This window comes from Pleurodeles waltl, chromosome 1_2 (assembly GCF_031143425.1).
Source record: "Pleurodeles waltl isolate 20211129_DDA chromosome 1_2, aPleWal1.hap1.20221129, whole genome shotgun sequence".
NCBI lineage: Eukaryota > Metazoa > Chordata > Amphibia > Caudata > Salamandridae > Pleurodeles > Pleurodeles waltl.
Genome location: NC_090437.1, coordinates 265,092,385 through 265,120,362, shown reverse-complemented (window position 1 = coordinate 265,120,362; position 27,978 = coordinate 265,092,385). Strand labels below are relative to the sequence as shown.

The 27,978-nt window shown below is 41.2% G+C and overlaps 1 protein-coding gene across 2 annotated transcripts in view; it reads right to left on the bottom strand.

The window, feature by feature from the left end:
- GRID2 (glutamate ionotropic receptor delta type subunit 2) overlaps positions 1 to 27,978 on the bottom strand; it is a 2,834,743-nt gene that overhangs the window by 459,830 nt on the left and 2,346,935 nt on the right. For both annotated transcript variants that reach the window (XM_069238009.1, XM_069238018.1), the window contains exon 14: positions 16,050 to 16,216. In XM_069238009.1, the coding sequence (XP_069094110.1) occupies positions 16,050 to 16,216 (167 nt within the window). The remainder of the gene's footprint in view (positions 1 to 16,049; positions 16,217 to 27,978) is intronic.

Genomic DNA, 27,978 nt, shown 5'->3' with positions numbered 1-27,978 from the left:
CCGGCAATCACTCACCCAACATCCATCCACCTCATGACAGCCTCCAGTACCTGCACCTGCACCAAAAACAGCTAAAGTGACACCTCCGACAACCACCTCCTCTTCCTCCACTCCCAGACCCCCTCCAGCTACCCATCCCAGTGTTCGTCAGAAACTGTCCCTCTGTAAAATTGACCTTTTTGCCCCCTCCTCCCCTCCAATTCATCAGTCCCGTCGTAGCACCTCAGCCAAAAAGCCTCCAATACCAGTGGTGCGTGTTCAAGGCTTGTGGAGTGCACCAGTCACTAGGGCAGGCAGTAGGACCCGGAGCCAAGGCACTGGCAGCCCACCCCCTGTAAAGGCTCTAAAATTGGAGTGTGGACGACGGGACCGTGTTAAGACTCCTGGTGGGACAACAACTGACATGGGTTCGAAGGGGATTGGTGAGTCAGCTGTGACTCCAACAAAGGTGGGGAAGGTCCAGAGGAAGTCTGCCCAGCCTCTTGTGAGTGTCAAGGCGGAGAAGTGCGCCATCATTTCCGGCGGTCCAGACACAACCGCCAGCACTGTCGTCACTGGTCACGAGACCACCGCCGGAGTCACAGCCCAGGAGGGCCCAAGTATCATCACTGGTCCAGAGACCACCGCCGGAGTCACAGCCCAGGAGGGCACAAGTATCATCACTGGTCAGGAGACCACCGCCGGAGTCACAGCCCAGGAGGGCACAAGTATCGTCACTGGTCCAGAGACTACCGCCAGAGTCACAGCCCAGGAGGGCACAAGTATCGTCACTGCTCAGGAGACCACCGCCGGAGTCACAGCCCAGGAGGGCCCCGGCTGCCACAGTCCTGATGGGCAATGATGGAACGTCATGCCACACACCAATGCCCAGTGTAGAGAACGTCATGACACACACCAATGCCCAGTGTAGAGATCGTCATGCCACACACCAATGTCCGTATCAGAACCAAAATGGCAAAGCACCGGTGAACAGGGCAAAGACCGCCATGGTGAAGACCGCTGAACAGGGCAAAGACCGCCGTGGCAAAGCACCAGTGAACAGGGCAAAGACCGCCATGGTGAAGACCGCTGAACAGTCCTGAACCGCCATAGCAAAGCACAGCTGAACAGGGCAAAGACCGCCATGGCAAAGCACCGGTGAACAGGGCAAAGACCGCCATGGTGAAGACCGCTGAACAGTCCTGAACCGCCATGGCAAAGCACCGCTGAACAGGGCAAAGACCGCCATGGTGAAGACCGCTGAACAGGGCAAAGACCGCCATGGTGAAGACCGCTGAACAGGGCAAAGGCCGCCATGGTGAAGACCGCTGAACAGGGCAAAGACAGCCATGGTGAAGACCGCTGAACAGTCCTGAACCGCCATGGCAAAGCACCGCTGAACAGGGCAAGCACCGTGTAGGAATGAAAAGGCCGCCACATCAGGCATCCTTATCCCATGTAACAAAAGGTACACTGTTCCAAAAGTGTCTGTCTAAACAAGGAAACCCTGATCAGTAATACCAGCTTCGGTCAAAGAGCCACCACCATTTGTGTGGTGGCCCGTCGGACATTGCAGCGCTGGTCCGACGAGGAGTTAGCCTGATGATGAAGCCTAGCGTCGGAATTGATGCTTGAGGGTACTCCTAATAGATGACCCGCTCATGATAGCTTGTTTAGACAGACACTTTTGGAACAGTGTACCTTTTGTTATATAGGTCTATATGTAGGGAGAACGTACACTGGACCATCAATCCTCCCAGTCCCTCTCCGTTTTGCTGCAATCCTTATCCCATGTGCAGCTGGGACAGTGACAGGACATGAACTTTCACGGGGAGACTCATCCAGTCTGGGCACCAGTCCCACCCAGTACCAGTAGAGAACTGCATCTACTTGAGAAACTGTGGCTTTGCACTCCCCAGGATGGCACAGTGGGCAACCCACCCACTGTAGAGACTTGTGAGACTGTGGCTTTGCACTCCCCAGGATGGCACAGTGAGCAACCCACCCACTGGAGAGACTTGTGAGACTGTGGCTTTGCACTCCCCAGGATGGCACAGTGGGCAACCCACCCACTATAGAGACTTGAGAGACTGTGGCTTTGCACTCCCCAGGATGGAACAGTGGGCACCCCACCCACTGGAGAGACTTGAGAGACTGTGGCTTTGCACTCCCCAGGATGGCACAGTGGGCAAACCACCCACTGTAGAGACTTATGAGACTGTGGCTTTGCACTCCCCAGGATACATCAATGGGCATGGAGCCCCGTCGTGGATCTGGCTTCGCATTCATCTGGCTGAGGTGCAACCCCTTCCCTTCCCCCTGAGGTGCCTGTAGTATTTCGATCTGATGCCCCGGCAGTGTTCTCTCCGATAGTGGTCAGGTATCGTTTGTGGGCCTCGCCCATGCATTTTTGGACTGTTGGTGCACGGACATTGTTGTGTACATATCTGCACTACTTCTCGTATTGTATTGTATATATAATTATGAGTGATTTTGACATGTATATTGGCACATTATAATGTTTGACCGAATTTCGCATTGTCTATTCATTCTTCCGGTGTATTGTGGGTTGTTACTGTGATTTTTTGTGAATGCATTGGTGTGTATGTTGTAATATGCGAGGGTGGGGGTGTTTGGTGGGTGTCCCCCTAACTTTTGCCTCCCCCGTGTCGTAGATGCAGTACTCACCGGTGTCTTCGGCGACTACGTAGCTGTCGGTCGTAGAGGAGCAGAAAGACAAGGGCAGGGAGTATTTGTAATTCCGGCTCCATGGTGGCCTCCTTCCTCGTGGGATGTGTTCAGGTGAGCGTTTTCCTATAGCAAAAGCTGTTTCCGCCGTGTTTTTATCCACGTGAATCCGCCCCGGAAAAGGTGGCGGATTGGCGGGTTGTAATAGTGTGGGCGGTACATTGTCTCCTGCCTGTCTGTTGGCGGTAACCGCCACACTGCTTGTCTGTACCGCCGTGGCGGGCGGTGTGTTAAAGTGGCTGTCTTTGTTGGCGGTTTCCGCCAGGGTCATAATTCCCTTTTTTTGCCCACCGGCCTGTTTGCGGTATTTCCGCAGCTTTAACACCGTCCGCCAGGGTTGTAATGACCACCCTAATGTCTAATGACCAATTGTACATTAGATGTAAAATAGTTCTTCATGTGTTGCATTACAAGCACTCCATAGGAGAAGCAATGGTGCACTAACCCACCAATCGCATGTAATACTTTCCTAGGGAGGGGTACACACCTATGTAGATCTTTATTGGTAACAATTCATCTTGGCGGCAATGTGCATGCAAGTCAGGCCGAAAGACATTAGATTGTGGTTCCAAGGTGGAAAATTTGCCATGAGTGTAAGGACGGCAATACTTGATCAGGATTCTTTTTCCGAGGGCAAAAAAAAAGAAAATAATTTGGTAAATGCACAACAGCTCCATTTGTCAGAAAATTAACAGAAATAAGTGTAGAGAAGAGTACTCATGAAAATCTATGATTTGGATCTCTTACTCCTGCTTGGGTTTTCTAAGAGTCCATTGAAGGTTAGATATTTGCTCAAATTATGGAAGTAAACATAAAGTAAGCAGACTTTGACTTTTAAACTAACATATTTGACTCAATATATTCAGTTCTAGAAATCAAGTGTTAATTGCTGATAAAATAAAGACAAGTCTTCGAAGACGAAGCAACAATAATCTCAAGCTCAAATAATGACAATGAATGGTTACATGAAATAGAAAAAACTCTACAGGCAGATTTAAGAAAAGTGGTGCTGCATCCAATGCAGCGCCACTTTTCTTGCGCCCTTTAGCATCCCTCTAATGCCACCATGTGTGCTACGTATTAAACATACAGTGCACCATGGTGTTAATTAGGGAACAAGCATAAAAAATGTTGATGCTAGTTTGACATTTTGCAGGATTAGCACCAAAAATGTTGACAGTAATCCTGCAAAACACTTTGAGGCCCATTGAAAACAATGGCGTACCTCCTTTTAATGCCTGCTCTGCGCAAGCGTAAAAAATGCCGATATAAATCTTTTAGATTTTATTGAACCATTTTTGCAGGGCCCCTAATGGGGGAACGCCTCCCTTGCATACATTATGCCTGGCACAGGCATAATGTGGTGCAAGGGGTTACAAAGTGGCGCAATGCATGCATTATGTCACGGCCTCTTTGCCAAAATATTGCCACATTAGCATCAAAATAATTATGCTAATGTGGCAATATATATGGCCTTAAATCAGGGCCTATATTATTTTTATAAACACAGCAAGATCATCTGCATTTTTTATACAAACAACTCATACACCCCATGTTGCTACTTATCCTCAACAGGTATAAGTCTCTTGTTGAAAGGTAAAGGCTTCTTTTACGAAGTCCACCCTTTTTTGTGAATGTTAACCATGGCAAAAACGATGGTGTGTCATGATCTGATGTTTCAACCACTGTATTTCCTTTTAGCCTCCATAAATCCTAACTATGATACAAAGTACTTCAAATATTTATGCTGAAAATTACATTACACGTTTAGGAAATGTTTGAATAATTAGCACATTCACTGTATTTTAACTTTTAACTTTCAATGATTTGGACTATTTCAGTTTGGATGTATTGTTCAAACGTGGTACATTGATATTGTTGTGGAACATGGATGACTTTATTTCAGGGACAATTCATAGAGTTAATTGCCTCATTTAGAAGAAGAAAGGTACGGGACATATTTTGCAGGCGATTCTACTTATAGATAAAGTAGCAAAAATATAACCCTCAAGCTGCATTGTGAAGTACATCAAGTAGTGCTACAGTAGTACTATCTACTTACTACAAAATGCAGTTTACAAACCTACGAATTTAAATCGTCAGCTCCACCTCTAGTATCTTTTCTATAGGAACAGATTCACACATGTAAGTTTACTACTTAGTAGTGAATGTGAGAGAGATGGGGGTGTGGTCGAAAATTGAGTAATTTCATACCATGAATAAGTCCATAATATAATTTACAGATGTAGAGGAAAATTGCATCCTCCAAAAATAAATTAAAAAATACTATGCAAAGCTGATTCTTCTACCTAATAAAATTCTTCAAATCTTTTACTGCCACTTGTTAACACTTCTATGGTGAAAGACATGAACCATAGAAAGAAGCAATACTGTCCTATCAAGCTCCCACACTTCACATGTGAGTTTGACTTTGATAACGGCTAATCTGTCACACAAGTCCACGATCAAAAATTATTCTGTAAACCCATGCCAAAATGTAAGTACATTAGTAATTATTCTAGTAATTGCATTGGGGTACATATTTTCCATACATTTAGTGGTGTCATTAATTATTTTAGAATTTAATGAGGATAAGTGAAAACTATGGAAATCTCTACTTTGTATACTGTCTTTATAGCCTAATAAGGAAAGCAGACCTAAGGTTTGAAGAAAGGGAACTGGCAAATAACAGATGAAGAGGTGTGTCGGTTACTGCTTATTACATGACCAAGCTTGATCTTCAGGGTGAATATGTCCTAGAGATTTAGCTACATGTTTCCGGACTTCAGAATCTATATCAGGCTTTTAGCGAAAACCTATAGAGGCATCTTCAATAGACCATATTCATTTTACCAATATCCATGCCGGCCTCAGTGGAATGCTAGTGGATATTGGTAAAAAGGAATATGGTCAGTCGAATGTGACAATAGTGGCCATAATTTTGTGAACATGGTTCTGAATTTCCCATTCAACAGAATGTGGATTCTAGTACAATGCTGAACTCGCAGGTGGAAATTGTCTTGAAATAGGAGACAACTGAGGTGTAACCAGTTGAATGCGTTCAAGCGTAATGATAATATCACTGCTTTGCCAGCCTCAGAAATAGAAAATTGCCTGTTCCTGTTCAATGAATCCAATTACCAGACCATTGTTTCTAATTCCAACTTTATGAATGGAAGTGTGGCTAAGAGCCTGATGTAGATCTTGGCAGATAAAATACATCGTCACAAACTTGACGGATATCCCTTCAGCTGTATTACGATCCCCACAGGATGTAATGGGATCGTAATATGGCGGACGGGATATCTGTCACATTTGCAATGGAGTATTTCTCTCCGCCAAAATTTAAATTAGGCCCTAAATGTCTTGCGAAGCAGAACTCATGAATAAAAAGAGATACTTTTCAGCTCAAGAAGGAGTGTTAGGCTAGTCACTGGATGATATCAACAGACGTTTTGTTTGAATACTTCTTAACACAGTGTGGACTGGAAATACATTCACATTCAGAGGACCACGACTTTCACTGCTGCCAACGCCAAATCCCTGAGAGGCAGCAGTCTCCTGGCCATCCGACCACCAGGATCATAATCTGGATGTCGGAAATTCATGATTGCAGCTGTCGAACTGCCACTGTGAGCTTGACTGTCTCAGGACCATCAAAGTCGTAATAAGACCCTTTCTCCTGTATTTGATGCAAATAAATCTCTGAAATATGCATGGCAGAAATATGCATGTCAGACCATTGCAAACACCCATTATTAGGGTATTTATATATTTGTTCATGATCTCAGCATGGATCTCCACATACAAACTCCAATAGAATTAAATGAAATGACATACAAATAAAAAGGACAGCTATATCAAAAATTAATCCAGTCTTAAAAGGATTGTTCAAAATGTAAACACATGATTGTTGTCAGGGACATTAGACGGGTTCTTGTTGTCATTAACAGCATCCTTAACCAATCTTCTGTTTCTTTTCCTTACAAATATCTAAGAGAACACAGACAACCTTGCTTCAATTTATCACATGAAAAGAGCACAATTTAAATCTTGAATTTCCTGTATGACACAGAGAACAAAATAATATTTTATGACCTTTTATTCACTTACCCTCATTAATTCTCAGCATTATATTCCCACTTCTTAAAACAAGAAATAATCTGCTCATTGCATGGGCATTATAAAGCCAACGGTATGGTTGTATCAATTTGACAGTTTCTGATTCAGATATAAACATACAATGCTTCAGACATAGACAGGGCACTAAATCTGCATTAAACCTTAAGAGAGTAACATAACTGCCATTTTTAAATTAAAAAAAATAAAAGCTTTATTTTCAGGTATTGTATTCCCATTCTGCATGCCATTAAATGAAACAATCTGTTGACATCTCTCTGATCAGTGTAATGCATTAAGTCTCATCTGAAGCCCATTCAGGGTCATTCCTAAGATATTATTGTCATCCATGAATATTAATGAGTGCAGATGACGCTTCCCAAATAGAGATGGACATTTTCTAACATCTTGAAAAATCTGAGAAAAACCATAAGGTTATAGAGAAAGAAATAAAGGTGCCGAAAGGCAAACTTGCTTGGTCTATTGTGTGTATCAATGCACAGTATGGGGTCTTTGTCTGCCCTCATTAGCATCTTAGTTCACGTGTCTCTATGGAGTGCTATCAGCAGTATCGGAATTCTGAGGACATCCATTCTCACCCATGGCTTATGAACCAACACTGTACTAAAATCAATAAAAGCAGCATAAGTGGGTTGGTACTTACAACAGCCATAGTTATAAAAACTTACAAGAAATGTAGCTATGTTATCAAAGACAGAATGGTTCCCTCGAAACCCTGGTTGCTCTACGGTGAACAGTGCACCTTGAGAAAGAGTAGATGTTCTAACAATGACTTACAAAATAGCTCCCAACTTGCATCCAAAGAGCTACTTGCCTTTACTTATATTGTAATTAATTTGATCAATTTTTATAAAGTGGGATTAAAATACTTCCTTTCCAAGAACTGGGGATCTGGCAGGAGAGATACCATTGCCCAAATAGAGGTGCCATAAAGGCAACACTATTCACATTGTCCCTCCGAACAAGCAGAGGGCTGAATTCCGAATCCTGTGCAAAATAAAGTTTCCACGGGATCAGAATTAAGTGTGGTGTAATAATTATTACACTCTTGCAGTTCACCCTAGATCGATTCTAGCAGGTCAAACCTGATGAAATTTATCAAGGAAAAAAAGATTATAAAAAGGCAAAACATATGGAACATTTTGCATCTTATATTTCATTTTCCAAGTGAAGCCTCAGATTAGGAAGTATTACAACACGTGCCAAATACCTCAACATGGAGTAATTATCATGTAGGGAAAATATCTTCATCCTAATCTGTCCAACTTGCAATGAGTGCCAGATTCCTTTTTCATCTGGACTATGCAGATACCATCTGCTTTATTTACTGTCAATATACCACTGAGCAGGACCTTTGTTCCTTACTAATAGACATTGTTAAATTGAATACAGACATGGCTCATCTGCAAGGCAATTACAATGCTATGCTCTTAGGGGACTTGATTTCAAAATGTAAACTCACTCCAAGGCTATTTTTAGAATTGAACTAAGAGAAGATTCTTGGAAGAATTCAGAACCCTCTTTTAAGTTGATTACAATTAAAGGGTTTTTCATTCTCAGCCTGCTACACAAACTGAATTATGTTTCTGCCTATGATCAAGTGGAAGTAGATATCCCACAAAATCCAACAAGAACTGGAAACCATAGGAATTTGTAAATCTGCTACAGTATAGGTTCTCTTCCACTTTTTACCTTAATCAGTAATATCAGATTAGAGATTATAAAGAATAATATTTCTCTTAGCCACTGAAACTCTACACTCTTTGAATTTGAATTAACAAGTGGAGAAGTTTTAATGCAAGGATGTAATCACATTTGTACTGGGCCTCACAAGATGAGATTAATTTACAGTTGCTAATTGGGTCATTCATTGCTATTGATATTATGTGTAATTGCAGCAATGTTTTATAATTAAATGAATCAATTCCTGCAATAATGATGAAGATCTTAAAATCACCGTTGCAATTGGGCACTAACAATTAGAAAGGAGAAAAGGCTTTGTCAGGGAAACATTTATGAGTGTGTCTAGTTGTATTTAGAAGCAACATATGTGTGTTTTCTCACTTCAAGTAAATATCTACAGTTTATCAAGACTGGGGGTATTCACAGTGTCACTGGACTCAAGCTATACCTCATCGATGAGGCCCAAATAGGCTGACATAGGTCTGGGTTTGCTTGTGTTCCTACTTAGAGGGGATCTGACCTGGCAGTTTGAGCAGGGCTGTTCTTGCTAGAGGATGATCAATGCTGATTTGCATACAGCTAGTCTCTCTTGGGTGGCATAGTAAGCAAAAAGTCAGGGACTGGAATGCATCGCCAACAAATTATCAATGACAGAGATTAATTCCATCATTTCACCACCCATTTTTGTCTTCTAAGTGAGCATTAGGTACGTGCAGACATGGGTCCATGCTTACTGTGCCATTGGCTCCAACTGTACCTAACTGATGAGATCAAGCAAGGCTGAAACTGGTTGTTTGTCTGAAGCAGACAATCTGCTCCTGTAGATTTTTGTTCACTCTAATAAACTATCTAGATAGGAACAGTGTACTCTTAGATTCATAACGTTTACATTGGGAGGCTGTACACTGGACCTGTAATCTCCCGGTCCCTCTTCTATTTATCCGTTGTATGTACAGTAGCTATACTGTGGGACCTTTTAGCTATCTATACTGAAACGTAATTCTTACGTGTTGACCCAGTCGTACTTCATAATCATGGAAGACTTCCAGGGCTTAAGTTATGATGATGAAATGGTATCAGCTATATTACAAGCACCTTCTATTCTTGGTAACGAAGGATCAAGTCCATCAGGAAGCCTTAAGGAAGAATGGAACAAACTTTCCACTCTAAAACGCAAATTAATCAAGACAGTCATGCATGGCACCATCATGACCGAATACTTACGAGCAAATATAGCACCTAACGGTTTACTAGTGGCCAATATACCTAGAATTTTCCTACAAGATCTGGCATTTAGAAAAGACTGGGCACAAATTGCATGGAAGTGCACCAGAGATTGGCTGATACTTATCATCAACACTTCCAAACGCTTAGCCGATTCCATCAACATTCAAATAGCCGCCATGGAAAATACTATAAAAACGACTATTACTTTGACAGCCTTTAAATGTCATCTTACAGAAATCAATGCTGAACTAAACGAGACAAAAGAGTTTCTAACTCAGCAGAAGATAACAAAACTCCAGAAAGACATAGTAAAGTTCAGCAGGGAGAAGGCTTATCCTTATATTAAGGAGGATTATGACGTTGATAATCAGTCACGCTCTTCCGATGAATCAACCACCCCATATAGAAAACCACGCCAGTATAGCAGCGGTTCATCGTCAGATGGGTGGAGTACCGATGAGAGCAGACCACAACCATTCTATAATTATCCTCCTTACCCTATTAATCAACCAATACCTTGGCAACCACCTTATCCATTCTTCCAACCCCGTCCCATGATGCAGTTCGAGCCTTTTTTAGGCCGCGGCCGGGGCAGAGGCAGAAGAAGAGGAAGAGGCAGATCTGTTCAATGGTCCAAGGAAGAACCACAGATGGTGACAAGGAGCCACACAAGGAATCCCACACCCAGAACTTAGTGGTTAACTTGTCACACAAAATCCTCTCAGTTGATGAGACTAATGTCTTGAATAGGGGACTTGGCTTTGTACCCACTCCCAATGAGGATTTTTTCCGACTTCACATTGAACTAGCTCAATTTTTTCGAAAGATTCGCCTCCATGTGTTCTTTAAAGATAAACCAGTTGAACCAAGGGGTGATTCGGGCCTTAAAAAACCTTCCACTTTTCTACCTCCCACAACGATGATGCCAACTGAAGTACTCACATTTGAAAAGGCAGTACTAGCAGATGTCTCTTGTTTATGTCCAAAAAACTCGTATGTGAATATTCCTCAACGAGAAAAACAGGCACTACAACAGCTAGCTACTAACTCTGACATAGTGATTAAACAAGCAGATAAAGGTGGAGCAATTGTAATAATGGATTCAGTGGATTATAGACGTGAGTGTTTACGCCTCTTGAGCGACAACACATATTACACAAAGATAACTCAAGATCCTACTGAGAGACTCCAAAAACAGATTAGAAATCTTTTGGAAGAAGCTATGAGCAATTCATGGATCACTTCAAAAGAAGCAGAATTCCTTGATACAGAACACCCGAGAACACCTTACTTTTACTGCTTACCCAAAATCCACAAGGGAATTCAACCACCTCCAGGACGACCCATTGTATCGGGTATTGGATCAGTCCTAGAACCACTGTCTATCTTCTGCGATCATTTTTTACAGCCACTTGTGAGATCTTCCTCCACCTATCTACAAGACACAAAGGATGTCCTAAACTTAATTGACTCCATAAATTGACTGGAGAAGTAAAGGGGATCATTACCCTAGACGTGGAAGCACTTTACACTAACATTCCCCAAGAAGACACTCTGAGGGTGGTTGAGACAGCACTTTTGGATGACTCTACTGATTTTTCAACACCGATACCTTTTATAATGCAACTTGCCACCTTAGCTCTGACGGAGAACTTTTTTGAGTTCGAACAACAGTTTTTTCACCAGATTACAGGGACTTCGATGGGAAGCACTTTTGCCCCTAGTTTAGCATGTTTATATATGTATGATTTCGAAAGAAAATACATTTTAACATCAACAAATCCCTTTGATAATCACATAAATCTTTGGAAACGCTACATAGATGATATTTTAATCATCTGGCAAGGCCCGTTAACATTAACTGAGGAATTTATAACTTGGATTAATTCCCTTGATCCATTTCTAAAGTTTACTGCTTCAGTATCCACTACCCAACTACCTTTTTTGGATTTGATGATTACTATTGACAATGGTTTTCTGAGTACTAGGACCTACCACAAACCAACAGATCGAAACAGTCTTCTTCTATATGAAAGCCATCACCCTAAAGCTCTAAGAGAAAATTTACCAGTGGGTCAATTCTTACGACTAAGGCGCAATTGCAGTTCTACTCATGAATATGATAGACAGGCTGACATTCTTCAAACTAAACTTTATGCTCGACACTATCCAGCTAAGACGTAAACGCCGCCCGCAAGAGAGCGAGAAATAATCACAGGGAAAGTCTACTTGAAAAAAATATAAGGACTCCGCAGACACGTATAACCTGTGTCACCACATTCACTCCACTGTCTAATACCATTAAAAAAGTGCTCAACAAACGGTGGTCTATTTTAGAGAGTGGAGGTTCTGTTATACCAAAACCCATCTTCGCCTTTAAGCGCACTTCGAATATTAAAGATATAGTGATCCACACACGTCCACAAAAACATGATGTCCCGTTACAAAAAACACTATGGGACCTTCCACCTGTTGAGGGTCACTTCCCTTGTGGCAATTGTAACGTGTGCTCGCTAACAAGTAAAATGACATCACTTGACCTTGACCCTATTGGCAAATGGTCTCTAAAAAGACACACCAACTGTAACTCCAAGAACTGTATCTATATGGTCACATGCCCTTGTGGCTTACGTTATGTAGGAATGACAACTCGACCAGTGAAAATACAGATAAATGAGCACAGAAGTAACATTAGATGCCAGAGAGTAACTACAAAACTATGTGCCCATTTTTTGGATGTTCCCCATACGCCAGATGAACTTCGATGGGTGGTCCTTGAAGCCCCTAAAAATCTCCCTAACGGTTCTAACTCACTTTTTAGAATAGAACAGCGATGGATTTTTAAATTAGGGACAGCGTCACAGGGATTAAATGATGATATACCTTGGACTGCCCTCTGATCATAACTCTTTCTCCCCCCTTTGTTTAATGAATAATACATCGAGTATTCCTCATATAACCTCGTATGATTCTGATCTAGTATCGATAACAATCATTAGCTGACAGTAATTCTTTTTATTTTTTTCTCTATTTTTATTTTTTGCGTTTTCCCTGTATTAGGCAAATACCTGTATGTCTCCGTGGGGGTTTTTACATTTACCATGTCTTGCTAGTCCTGTTAATAACATCCTTATACACACACATGTATAATTGCGTTATATATATCGTGTGCTTTTCCAGTTTTATGTACGCCCACTTTTTTCACCTAATAGGATATTTTCGATCTTCTGTATTGTACATTTTCAACTCCAGGCTCAATAAAACGACTCCGTATCTGTAGTCCCTTATTCAGGCCATTATCCTCCTTAAAACTACGGGCTGTAGTCCGTTTTCCCTTTTTACTAGATGCGAACCAGCAACTATTTCCGGGTTCGCATATCGGGTTTCCTCGTCAAAAACCTCGGCAGAACGTTGGACCTCTGTTCGATAAGGACACGGGTCTCGAGGGTAGGTTAATCAGCCTACTGCCAAGGAATGAGAAGTAAGTCTTTTCCTGTGCCTCTTTCTCGTCTATCCCCACCTTTTTTCCGTTTTTCTTTTGCCGATTTTTTTCACTTTGCAACAATGCGTATTGACTCAGTTAACCAGCGACATACTACGAGCATTCACTTATGAATGTTCAATTTCCCTTTATAAATCACATAGTTGACTCGTATGAGTGTCATAACATTTATCCACTCTCTCTGAACGTTGATTATATGTAAGACTAGATAATCTTCAGTCCTACATTGGCTCTAACCTTGGTACTATTGACCGATACCAGATCGATGGCAAGAGGTTTCAAAAGCAATCACTTACGACAAATCCTTTTAACCATAAAATTATGACTGAAGTTTTGAGATGATTACTGATTCCTCCATCAACACTCACTCATGACATTCTTCTATGAATTATGGTTCTCTTTGCTGACATTAATGCCATATTAATAATGATAACGGTTTCCATGCTTAGCAGTGACTTGATTTGGCGATCTGTGAGCCAAGGATGTTTGTGAACTCCTTGTTATTCTAACCTCTCTTGATTATGCATCAACAGAATATTAGTTCCTTTTCCTGACCTTGATCCTTTAAGCACTATCCTGAAATTGGGGATGGTAAGCTGCCTTTTTTAGATTTTTTCACTAGTGTGAGACACTGTAATCTATACTAACTTCACATATGCACTAACCTTGCATTTTGAATGACACAATCTGATCATGGGTTATGTTTTATCTACTTAGGGTGACTTTTTCGTACGAGTAGAACTAAGTAAGTGACTACTTATTCTTAGACATTGTTGAATATTAGTTCTGGCATTTTGGAGTAGATTTCCTTTTGGTCCTGAAGAAGCGTCATAGGATCCGGCTGGACCACTCCGACGCGAAACATGTAGACCTGCTATAGAGTGATACCGTATAGTGTCTATCCTCGTTTTTTTGAGAGTGGGTGAACATCATTCATCACCCTCGACTCTCTGCCTTGTTTTTAATCTTGGTCTTCATCACATAAAACTGATTAAATTATGAGTGATATTTGTTGATGATGAACCAATTTTAATTTGTTCTATTCACTCCATTTACATTTGGGTTCTTCGAATTGGGCACCCAGTCTAAACAAATGCTTTTGGATGTGCGACTATTTTGAGCACCCCGGTTAAGAGCTCCCCCATGGGGGGAGCCCGTTAGGCATTGCAGTACTAGCCTAACGAGGAGCTGTCCCAATGATGAAGCCAGTCATCCATTGCGATGCATGAGGGTTCTTGCTCCTGTAGATTTTTGTTCACTCTAATAAACTATCTAGATAGGAACAGTGTACTCTTAGATTCATAATGTTTGTCTGAAGCAAACATGGTCAATTGTTTACGGCTGGACTGTGAGGGTTTGGGCTGGACTGCACCTAATGGAGCAAGACCAAATCTGATTTGCATTTGGCTGGTCTCCATCAAAGGGTGGCAGCACCAGCAAAACACTATGGACTGAATTGTTGTTCCTAGTAATTATCAGTGGCTAAAAGCAATCCAAGCAAATCCGGATATCACTTTTGGTATTTAAGCAAGAGACAGTGACTGTGATTGAAAAGGCAAGTCATTCATCATGTGCTCACTGTGTAATTGGACACAAGTAGCACTTCATTCAAGAGACCCAAATAGAATAGGGTTTTTTTGTCCTCTGAACAAGAGGGGCACTGGCCTGGTGCTTCAAGTTAGACTGTTCCTATTGAAGCACGAGCAAGTCAAATTTGCTTATTGCTGTTCTCTGTCTGGAGTAACATAATGGGCTACAAATTATGGACTAGAATGCATTCACTAGTAATTACCAGTAGCTGAGATTAATTCAAATTTCCACCTATGATTGTTCTGCTTTTCAAAATGAGATCACCTAAGAGTGGCAGATGAGCCAAGCCCGGTTTCCCGTGCTGGTTGTGACTCTGGACTGAAGAAGCCCCTTAATGATAAGGTGAAATATGACAGGACCTGCCTTGTATTGTTTGCATTCTTATCTAGAAGGTATCTTGTCTGGTCATTTTGAGATGCACTGTGGGGGTTCCTTCCGCACTGTTCCAATTGGAGCAGGATCATGTGTATTTGGTCATTGTCTGAAGTGGCACACTGGGAGGAAAAGATATGTTCACTACGCAATTGATTCAAGCAACACCTCAGTGATGAGTTCCAAACAGACTGAGATCATTGTAGGGATGCTTGAGTTCCTGGGGTCTTGGGTTGGACTTTTGCCATTTGAGCAGAATGACGTCTGATATGAATATCTGTTGAGGTACAGTGGGCAATAAAATAATGGATCTAAATGGGGCTCAGGTGTGTCTGATATTAATTCCACTTAGTTAGGTAGGTATGCACCCAGGTATGGTAGTTAGGTAGGTATGCACAACCCAATCCTGTGAACATATTTATTCACAGATAAAAGGAGATTATAAAAGGTCAATGTTAGGTGATCATATATGTGTTTGTAAAAATTCACATTTTGTGAAAACCAAAAATGAGTTTGCATTCCTGAATTAAAGTATGTGAGCTCTAAATTAAGCATTTATGTTGTGGTCTGGTCAGTGAAACACCCTCATTAACTACATCCAGAATGAGATTTACTGCTTATCTGTGAAGTTTCATATTTAAAAGGAAGTAGCACACATTTATCGCATTAGTATTTTTATTGTTCAAATCTAATGTAGTGTCTCAAATTACCCAGAAAATATGGAGATTGAAATCAAATTGATATGTAATACAAAGCCAGACTTATATTAGGATACTTTTTCAACATACACATCTGTCCTCCTTCTTACCTTTGTGAGAAAATGTCTCTGTATGGGCTACCATGCTGCAACGCAATCCCATATCCCCTGTCTGCTATGGTATTCCCAATGGTGTAAAAGGAGCAGTCAGGGTCATTCAGGGCCACGTACTCCAGTACTGCTGCATCCCAGACAAAGGCATAGTTTCCAAATTTCACCTGTAGAGAGAAAACAGAAGAATACTTAACAACAAATTTCTAAATATTTAAATGTGTCATTGGTGGGGCATCGCTGCAGTATACCAGCATCACCATCATGTCCAATGTGTTCCCTATAAATTTCCATATTCTCATTAGTTGTGGCAGAAAATCATCATCACCATGTAAGTAGGTGAAGTTACCATTGCCCTGCTACATCACCGGATGTTTCATCATATGATGTTTGAAGTGAGAATGAAAGTTAAAAATGTATTACACCACCTACCCATCCCACCATTCCTTATCTCTGACCTTCTTCTGTATTTTTTTCCATTGGACCTCAGTTTCAGAAGCCTCTAATCCAAAAAGAACAATCAAAAATCAATTTTAATGTTTTCTAAGAACACCCTGGGTGTACCCAGAAACAAGAGTGATAATAAATTGGCCAATAAATTCTACAGTTGCAGGAAGGAGACCTTCTTTACTCTTTTACAATAGGTCTCGGCTGGTAGCAGTAGTTATACAGTTTGGGGGAAAAGAAGTTGCATCCAAGAGTCACACCTATTTGCACACCAAATAAATGCATTCCTATGATCGTTGGTAACAGAGACCACTCGGTGGATATTATCTTAAAGGATGGAGGTGTTTACAATCATTGAGGGTTTAATTCACCCAAACTGTTGTAAGCATTGTAGAGAAATCCCATCACTCTAGTTCTCACAAAAATATTTGATTTGTAGTGTCCTAACTGTTCTTGTAAATACTATTATTTTACATGGCATAAGGGAGATCATATAAAACGTTATATGCAGTGCATGAAGAAGGTGTGAGCTATACTTAATGTAGTGTTTGTACAGAGTTGAATGCACTGTAAGGAGTTGCATGATTTGCAATAATTTGAAGGTGTTGTTTAAATGATAAATTTAAGGTAGAAGTATAAGGTTAGAAATGTACATTTTCTGTAGTTTAACTTTCATATGTAGCTAAAGAATAAAGTTCGATTAATTTAAAGGTGATGTGTGAATTATAAATTTAAGATGTAACTGTAACACGATAACTGTCGAATTTCTAACGTTTGTGTATTTCAAGTTTGGTTTGTACAGGAAGAATAAATATAAATTTCCTAACTATATAAAGGCTTAACTTTTGCTTTTTTCATTGAAAATAAATATATATATCTATATATATATATATATATATATATATATATATATATATATATATATATATAGATATATATATTTAGCTATGCTCAGAGGCTCTTACTTACTTGGCGGGTCCAAAAGCCGTGCTTGCCATGTTATAAAATATGAGCTAAAGACGATAATACTTTATATCTTTTGATGGAAGTCATAAGAATGTTTTAATGTTTTTTATTATCACCAATTTAAAAGTGAATATCTGTATGTATGTATGTATACAATGTCACTGTAAGGTGGTGCCATTCCTAGTAGGTATAATGATGTTGCCTTGATCAGTTAAGATCTATTTTTGTTTTTACAAATATTGTGATACACTGTCAAAGCCTATAGGCATGTCTTTACATACCTGCACCCCTTTAAAAATCTAAAAATGTGTCCAGTATATATGGTGGGCATCATGGCCTTCAGGTTAAGGGCTCACTATGGAGATGGACTAGTAGAATGGTGTCGCCACAGGTATTTTCACTTGCTTAATTGCTTAGTATTAAGTAGTGTGCCCTATATGACCTTTAAGGGAATTTTAAAATGTGCCTATTCTGCTTGTGGTGCCTCACAGAGGTTATTAGTCCACCAATGAAACTATAAATGTTTGTGGGGCTGCCAGGAGTAAGACAGACCCCACAGAACAGTCTTCTAAAGTTGTTCTTTTAGGCACCCTCAAGTTTCATATGGGATTAAAAGGAGAGTTTTCACACCATTTTAATTACTCCTAGAATTTTGCATTTGCATGGGTGACTTCAATTAGTAGATTTGATGCCTATGATTACAGCATGTTGAAATTAAAGAAAATATGTTTACTTCTATTTGTTTGAAATCTTAATGCTTTTTTGACCCTATTTTATGTATTAGTAAAACCCATAGAAGTGCATCATTATCACAATATTAAGTGACTCGTTACATGTCATTGCAAGGTGGTACCATTCCTAGAAGCTGTAATGGTGTTGCATTGGTCTGTTTATGATATATTTCTGCTTTTATGAAAGGGTTGACATCCTGACAAAACCCGTAGCCCTTCTCTTTGATAACAAAACCCCTTTATGTTGTGCATATGTGGTGGGGGGCTATAATGGTCTTAAAGTTCAGAGCTCGATAGGGGTAAGGATGCTTATGAGGGTGTCACCATATCTATTTATACTTGACTGCTTGTATGTAGTTGTATATAAATGAACAGTTTTGATTAATGTGTGTGATAAAGTAGTTTTCCTTTTTATAAGCAAAAACAGTGGTTGGAAAATGATTATAGGATGTCTTCCTTTTACTCGCCTGAGGGCTAGTTTAACAGCCCCCCGAGTAATAGGTTTCCAGTAGACAGAAAGTTGCAGACTTATTACTTGAGAAGGACCCACATCCTTCTCATCTAATCAGCTACTTTTTTCCTTTGGTGGAGGGGAGGTAACTCTGACTATTGTTAAAGTTAAGGCCCATGCTCAAAACCTTGATGAACACAGCCTGTGGCGGTGCACAGTAGAGTGTTGGACGTCCACAAAGGGATGGGTGCCAGGCCTAGCGGGAGGCTAAGTCCTGTGCCCAACCCCCTGCTATGCACAGCCAAAGGCGGGATTGGCCACAGCTTGGCATAGAGGGTTAGGCATATGCTCAACTTTAAATATGATAAAAAAACAGAAATTCACTGGAATAAACGAAGGATAAAGTGACATTGTAGTTAGGTTTGATAATAATATCTTGGTTTATGTTAAAAAAAAAACAGAAATTCACTGAAAAAAGGAGGATTAAAGTGCCATAATAGTTCACTGGAGAAAATACACAGTAAGTGCAACTGGGTGGATTTTTACGGAACTAGTTCTTAGTATTAGACTAAAATATGCACATAGCGCTTGAAGTTGGAGTTTTATTTGCTGGATATTCACAATAACAAATAAATCCTACATCACAGCAGGAACTGATGCAAGAGTGAGAATTATAGCACTGCTTTTGAACATTTACAGGACAGGCCTTTCAAAGTAGGTAGGTGCCCTGGGTAATTGCCCACTTTGCCCATGCCTTAAAAGGCGAGTCAGGTTATTTGCTCGTGCAGTAACAAATAATTATTCTCTCGTAATTCAAGCGTAAATGTATTACTGCTCTCTGTAAAGGGATCAAATATTTTTGAAGCCATATTTCCGTAACAAATACAAAAATGAAACATCACGTTTACAAAAATATTCTACCGAGGCTGTGTTGTAATTAGTTTTTAATGAAAAATAACTCTGCAGCTATCAAATACTTCTGAGCAGTAAGTGCTGCCATGATTTAGCAAGATGAATCTTCAAAATGTGAAACCTATTTCTCAACAGGAATATAAAGGACCATTGGTGAGGAAAGGGGGTTCGATCCTCCTCCTGGTTATACTGATGAAAAATCCAGTATGTTTGTATTCTGCGTCACTGTCTAGCATTATTCTGCGAAACACAGCCGCTAAAATAATTGTATTAATTGAAGTAAAATACATAATTTCCTATTGATGGTGACGGTCGTGGCATAACCCCAAGCAAACCTGAATATTACCCTTGCTAATTGCTCTGAAGACTGAAAGTATTTAAAGCTTAAGTGAGGCTCAGTCTCCTATTATGAATGCAAATGTGACTGGTTCATTTTCATTCGTGAAGCATGTTGTCAAGCTGCGTAACAAGGCGTATAATTACCAACAGTTTATGTTGATTCATTAAGTGTTGACGATCTCTTTATTGAGTCATCCTAAATAGCACATATATTTGTAGATATGGATCCTAAGCTCGCCCTGTCACCTCACCATGGATGCCCAGCAAGGTCGAAGCATATCTGTGGTCTTCGATATAACTATCAGCGATGATCTGACGTGGCCATTTTGTATTAGCTGTCATCTTTTTCAAGCATTGGCTATACAAAAGAACCAATGAGCCATTTTGAAAACAGCTATGTTCTTCTTCATACCAGCTGTTTTTTTTATGGAAAAGGTTTTGCTATTACCACGCGAGTGGTGTGATATGATTACTAAGACTGAAGGCCACCTCTACATGGCAAGGGTGGGCAATGGGGTTAGTAAGCCAGGAGAAAGCTTTGCTTATTCGTTCCATGCCTGAGGTGGGCACTCCAAAGAGCCTGGCAAAGGTATTTTCATCCCTAAGAACAGGCAGTTTCAGAGCTCTATACCTATAATTTCAATTAGAAGCAGTTTTTGCATTAAACATTTTCTCCATATTCCTCCTCTCATGATCTTACCCTAAAGCCAGATGAATAATGCTTAGCTCCTCCTGCAGATTTCACCTCCAGAGATCACGTGATACTTTGCATTCCTCACCTATGCTCAGTAATAGGTGGCATAAATGCTTAAGTGCATTGTAGGATAGTTAAGCATACTACAAGAATAATATAATCGGCTTGAAAATAAAACATGGCTGCCCTACTAATATATATATTAGTTAGCAGGGGCCATATGTACGAACACATTTTCCCATAGACACAAAATGGGCAAAACTGCTTGCTACATCTGGCCCCAGGTGTGTTAGTCTTGTAAATAATGAAGTTGCGGGCCCGGACGGGCTTTTATTCCACAAGGCATTTCCTCTGTGGGTTCGAGACATTGGACGCCGGTTTTTAGAAGCCCAGGGAGCTGCTGGGGCCTCTGTCACTTTCCCCAGATCCTCGAGATGATTTGTAACAAGCACAGAGGGCTACAAAAGAGAAGGCGAGGGATGGGGAGAGCGAGAGCTCGGTGATGGAGAAGAGCGTGAGGAGAAAAGGAAAGAGAGAATGGATGGAAGAAAAGAGAGCTAGACGTAGGATAGGAAGGGACGGACTGAAGCCAGTTTGAGCACTTTTGCAAGATCTGCTTTGGTTCCTCATTCAGCCCTGTGAAGATGGCATTAGTCGTTTCAGTTACGGATGGTAATTTTGAAAAAGTGACAGCTACACAAGGAAAGGGGAACAGTTGCCATCTCTCAGCGGTTAATGACAAAGACAAGCCTTGTGCACCAGCTATCTATTTTTAAAGTGAATAATATTATGTAAAATACAAACCAATGAACTAGCTTGTGAAATTATGACTTTGATCATCAGCTGTCATTATTCCACAACTTTTTAATCCGTATTTTTGTTGAAGACACGATTTGGTACACTGTCAATGGGCTATCCCCACACCATGCAACTGCTCCATCTATGGATGCTTGCCTTACGAGGTTCACATTTTGGCAAGTGCTCAATATAAATAAACCAATACTTATTAGTCACTTCTTAAAATTGTCCATGAGGGAGGTGTGCCTTAAACTCATTGGCCCCTTGTTGATTTTTCTCAGAAATCTGTCTTCTTCCCCTGTCGGGTTTGTCAGAAATTAATGCGACGCCAAGACCTCAAATGTAATGTTGGCCCCTAAAGGGGATTGTTCCCTTGTGGCTAGGTGCGAGAGGCAACACCTTTTCTAAATACATTCTTAATCTCTCGGTGATCTCCTTACACACCACAGTGTGTGTAAACAGGTAAATATACAAGCCAATATATTGCTCATCCTGGCCTGAATGAGTGGAGGTGTCCTTGCTATAACAGTGTTAGGACAATTGAAAACGTGATTAATTGAATCAAGTGTACTGTATAAAGCAAACACACTAGGTGCACCACTAGAAGCCTGATTACAAATTGCACTGCTCTCGGGTAATAGTAACATTGCATGCCATTTTACTGTTACTGTGTGGTAAATCCACACCAGTACCATGCATATACAAATATAAAGATCTGGTATGGGGTATTACTGTATGGGACCAATTTTACCGGTAATAAAACCACATGAAAGTTCTAATTCAATTGAGTTATAAAGCATACATTTACCACCAAATTAAGCAGGTGGTAAAAGTATGCAGGAACCTGTGGGTAGGAGGTGCAGGAGGGGGTGAGGGGAGTTGGAGAAGGAAAGGGATTTTTTTCTGTTTAAAACATACTTGGGAAATGAGACTTGGTTGCTGTTGCAGCCAAAGCTTCCTTCAATTGTTGCAACTAGGATGTCTCGGTGCATAAATCAGTTAGGGTCCTTTCCGACTCTGAAAAATGGGTGTGGAACAACCTGCCCAATGTGAGTCAGAGAGCAAAATTCCATACAATACTCCCACTCTGCCTGACTGAGAATAGTGACCATAGTATATTAAATGTGACACCTGATAGACTGCGCATCCTCAGTGAAAGCCATGGAAAATACCCATCAAGTTAAAGGTTCAGTTTGATATAAGCAAACAGAGCCTCAGAATACGGTTGGCATTAATGTAATGTCACGTGAATATAGTTTGATCAACAACGGGGCAGTGCACCCTACTTGCCAACCATGAAAGACAATTGGGAGTAACCAGCAGTAGCAATTATTACATCTGGCTTGCAGTCGGCGACCCTTTGCACTTTCTTTTTTCTATTGTAAATGTTATTAATATCAAATACAGTGGACGTTTTTGCTTTGGTGTAAGAGTTCTACTGATCATTGCTCCTTTTTTCAAAAGCAGTCCATGTGGAGAGTTAGAACACAGGCAACCCCCCCCCCCCCTCCAGATGGGAGTGGTGCTATCAAAGCTGGACTGGTCTAAATAAAGACAATAGGGTGCATGAGGCATAGGTGTTTATCCTTGATAATCAAACATAAGCATTGCAAAGTGTAAAAAAGTTAAAAGAACATTAACAGCCTACATAAGCCTTGGAAGCGGGAGGCAGAACCGTTCCAATATCAAGGTTCTCGCTCTCACGCAGGCCACAGCAGAAGCCTGGCAAACACCTTCGATGTAGAAATTGAGTGCCAGTACTCATTGCCTGGGTTCCGTGCGGCATTGTGGAGAGGAAAAATGGGAAGGAAGTTAGCTAGTTCAAACCTAGTGGTAAACCCTATCTCCTCCTTTCCTATGAGTCCTTTCAGCTGCCTACATATATGTGGAACACCTTCAAGGGTATGCCTATGATCCTACTTTTTCTGAGGAGGGCTCTGTACCCTAAGGCAATGGCAACAATTACAATTATGCTCTGCGATGCACAGGCCCTAGGGAACAAAGACTAATTCAGCGATGTGACATGGTGTGTGACGTGGCTTCTACTACATAGGTTTTTTCATGACTCAACATTAATGACTTGATCTTTGTACCACTTTACATCCTGAACAGTCTCCTGTCTGATTTTGGGGATTACTAATGTAAAAGCATTGGGCCTGATTCACAAACACTCTTATGAGTAAGTTTACACTTTTGAGTAAGTTTACTAATTTTCTGAATTCATAAACTGCACTTTTGTAGTAACTTACATTTTTGTATTAAGTCCAGTGTTACATTTAGGCAACCACCAGGACTGCAACAACCTCCCACAGAAAATAATGAAGGTATGGACTTAATAAAAAAAAACCTATAAGAAATAATGTCACAATGAATTAAATGATTTAAAACAGTTAAAATATAAATAAATATAAACTAATGATAAAAATATATAAAATAATGCACATTTATTATTTAATTATAAAATATGCATTAAAGCTATTAAATATTTTATAATTAAGTAAAGCTAACTTCATTTTTTCATTTGTGTGTGCAATTAAAAAAGGCATATTCTCTTTCTTCTTATAACAATCAAAAAGATGAGCAGCTCACTTCTTCCATCTGCATTTTCATAATCTGCATAGGATATTAAAATGTGGTGGGCTCAAAAGTGGTTAGCATAAGCCAAAGTGGGAGTGGTTGGGGTAATGTAAATGAGCTGTTGTACAGTAAACAGTTAATACAAACAATAATCCAGATCCTTTGCTATGTTATATAAGAAAACAAACGTAAAAGTACATATATTTACAATTTTGGCTTAGTGAGGATCATTAGTTACACTTTGCCTCCTGATCTCCGGAGATGGCACTAAGGCCAAGCATTGATATCATGTGGCTGTGGGTTGCAGTGGTGGGGACCATATAGTAATCTAGAAAGACTTTGGGTCTTTGGAGATGTAACAAGACCTCAATTTCTGTTTCAAACATGACTCAGGATTTTTACCCAATTACTAATTGTGTGAGGTTAACAGCATCTGGTGTTTACAGGGTGCTGCTAAGTTCACCACCCCAGATACATTTCATGTTAAACCTGTGGAACTTATGAGGGGAAAAAACCCCAGTGCATATAGTGGAACATACAAAATTTGGCACGCTAAGAACCAACTTTCAGGTTATGTTTTTTGTTTTGGATAAAACTTAGAATACGTGCCATTAATTGCACCCGATAAATTTTGAACCCTACTTTGACTGGTTATCAGATGCAGTAAATATCTTATCCCACATCAGACAACCAGGGCATATCTTTGGGGACTTGGCACTGCCCCAGCAAAAGGGCAGGAATGCACTGTATCTTTAGCATACGTCGCATTCCTGTCCTCTGCCCTTGCGCAGGCACACAATTGGCTGCCTAGATCCAAGTAGCATTGTTGCCTGCAGCATTGTTTTAGTGCAGGAAGGGGCACTACTGGGAAGCTTTTTCCTCTTTCTATGTGTGCTGCATTCTGCAACACAAATAGAAAGAGGAAAAACATGGAGAAATGAAGATGTTTATCCTCGTTGCGTCTCCCTGGAGAGGCATAAGGTTTTGGCGCATACCCAGTTTAACAAAGTCTTGTAACTCTAAGGATGCATCAAAATCCATGAGTGTTGCATGGGAAAACCCACCTCAACACCCATGGAACGCCTCCCGGGTGCAGAGTAAGGCAGCATGGTGATTTGCGCTGCCTTGCCTTACTCCATGTCTATGAGGCCATTCAAAGCCACGCAAAGTGGCTTTGGGTGGCCTCATAGATGTGGTTTCAAGGTTTGCTGCGCTGCTGAATAACAAAAAGTGATGCAATGATGGCACAAGGAGCTCATAAATATGCCCCTCAAAGTCAAAGCAATACACTACAATTATTATGCAATAAACCCTTATTTTTCTTCTGTATGTCATTTCTGCTGGAAATGTTATCGCCGACAAGAAAAATAGAAATAAACGTGGTCCATTTGCTGAGCTTACTAAAACCTTATATTAATAAAAATACTGTTTCATCAAGGGCCCCACCATGTAAATAAACACCGCTGGCTTCCTTGACATGATAGTTTCTGTTTGCTGGAAGTTGGAAAGAATTCTCACTTTATACTTATAGCCTAATTCACAGAGCTCTTGCATGAACGACTTTTTCCATGCTTATGTTCCTTTCCTATGATTTTGAAAGTCCTTTTAAAACTTTCGATTTTATACTTACCCGGTGCCTACTGTGGAGTAATGCCCATGCATAATACACTTTGCTACGCTATTGTCGCCAAGAGCTGATAGCACACGCTGCAAGGGCTCTGACTATCCATGGCATTGCTGACAAGAGCCTCCCAGCACTTCCACTCAGCCCGGAGGCCAGGCAGATCTGCTATCGGCTGAGCGGTGTGGACGAAAGTTTAAAATATGGTGGGTTGTGTTTGAGCCGAACAGGAAGAGAGAACGCCCCTGGAAATGTAAAATAATGTCAGTTGCTATTTTGCACATTTAAAATAAAATCTGAAACCTTTACAAGGCACTTCGTGATAACTTTAAGAGTGCACCCTCCAGGCACCATCAGGGGCGTAGGTTGGTCGGAAAGACTGGGGAGGGGGATTGTGAGATGTTCTTTAAACACAGGGGCTCATTTACAAACTCCTTGCGCCTTTACGCTATAGTAGAGCAGTCCCCCACCCCATGCAATATTTTCAAACTGGCACAATGGTACCATTGCACCAATTTGTAAACCCTTGCGCCGCATTATACCTGCATCAGGTTTAAATTATGCAAGGAAGCGTTCCAGCACAAGCAAACAAGCGCATCGTGATCAATGCACCAGTTTGTTGTAAATGAGGCCCACAGAATTTAGAAAAATAACCATGTTATAAGAGCTTCAAAACAAAGACAGAGTTATGACTGTGTCTGTATGTGCAAACGCACATGTGTGTGTTTTTTTTATTCTCCGTATTTAAAAATCCCAAGTGAAATCCGACAGACACCTCACAATACCTGACTGAAAGCCCCTGCACCCAACTATTTATTACATTTGGTAGGGGGGTGTTGGAAATGGCCCTTTTTGCAGGGTCATCCCCAGTCTTTTTGCCTCCTGCCTCCTATTTTTTCTGACCTGCTGCTGTTGGCTTTTGAACTCTGAGCACTTTACCACTGCTAACCAGTGCTAAAGTGCATATGCTCTCTGTGTAAATTGTATGTAATTGGTTTATCCATGATTGGCATATTTGGTTTACTGGTGAGTCCCTAGTAAAGTGCACCAGAGGTGCCAGAGCCTGTACATCAAATGCTACTAGTGGGCCTGCAGCACTGGTTGTGCCACCCACATAAGTAACTCTGTAATCATGTCTCAGACCTGCCATTGCAGTGTATGTGTGTGCAGTTTTAACTGTAAATTCGACATGGCAAGTGTACCCACTTGCCAGGCCTAAACCTTCCCTTTTCTTACATGTAAGACACCCCTAAGGTAGGCCCTAGGTAGCCCCAAGGGCAGGGTGCAGTGTATGGTTAAGGTAGGACATATAAAATTGATTAAAGTGTAGATTCCCTTTGGGAGCGGATGGACATGTGGAGTTTGGGGACTTTGAGCTCACAATTTAAAAATACATCTTTTAGTAAAGTTGATATGAAAGGGCTGTGCCTGACCTCACACAATGCCGTCTCCGACCCCCTGGCGAGTGTCTGGGGCCTGGCCTGGGAAGGGCAGGATTTCACATTCAAAAGAGACTTTACTTTGAAGTAGGCCTACTTCAAAGGAGAAATTGGGTATAAGAAGGGCACCCAAAACCACAGACTTTAGAACACTTCTGGAAAAAAAGGGGAACCTCTGCCTGGAGAAGAGCTGAAGAGCTGAGGAGAAGGGCTGCCCTGCCTGTGACTGTGCTTTGTGGAGCTATCCTGCAGTTGCTGCTTCAGCCAAAGTAAGAGGGCAAAGACTCGACTTTGTGTGCCTTCCATCTTGTGAAGAAATCTCCAAGGGCTTGATTTAGAGCTTGCCTCCTGTTGTTTGAATTCTCAGGGACAGCAAAGACTTCTCTCTGCTAGCACCTGGAGTCTCTGGAGAGATTCCTGCTCTGACAAGTGGTGCCCTACCCAGTCCCGGGGCCCTTGAAAGGAAAGGTGGTGGAAATCCAAGTAAATCGACTTCGGACGACTTCGGACTGACGCTGATGCTAAATCCGGTGACGCCGCCTGCACCCAATGCCGTGACCTTCGCTGGAACGTGACGATCTTCGCAGGCCCGACGCTGCTGCAGCCCCGCTGAAGTCCGCGACTCCGTGTAAGTCGCCACACCACGTCATGACCGACGCCGCTCGAAGTGCGCGGATTCAATGTTTCGCACAGACGCCGCGATCCCCGACTTCGCACATTGACTTGTTTTCTCTCTTCACCAAAGGTACTGTACTTGGGGGTCTACGTGACTCCGTGTCCGGCGCCGCTGGTGTCGGCTTGTTGGGAATGACTCCGTCACGACGCCGTGTTGACACCGCATCGAAGCATTTTGTGTTTCTAAGTGCTATTTTTCAGATTAATTTTTAAAAATTCATAACTTGACTTGTGTATGTCGGATTTTTGTAGTTTTGGTCTTGTTTTGTTTAGATAAAT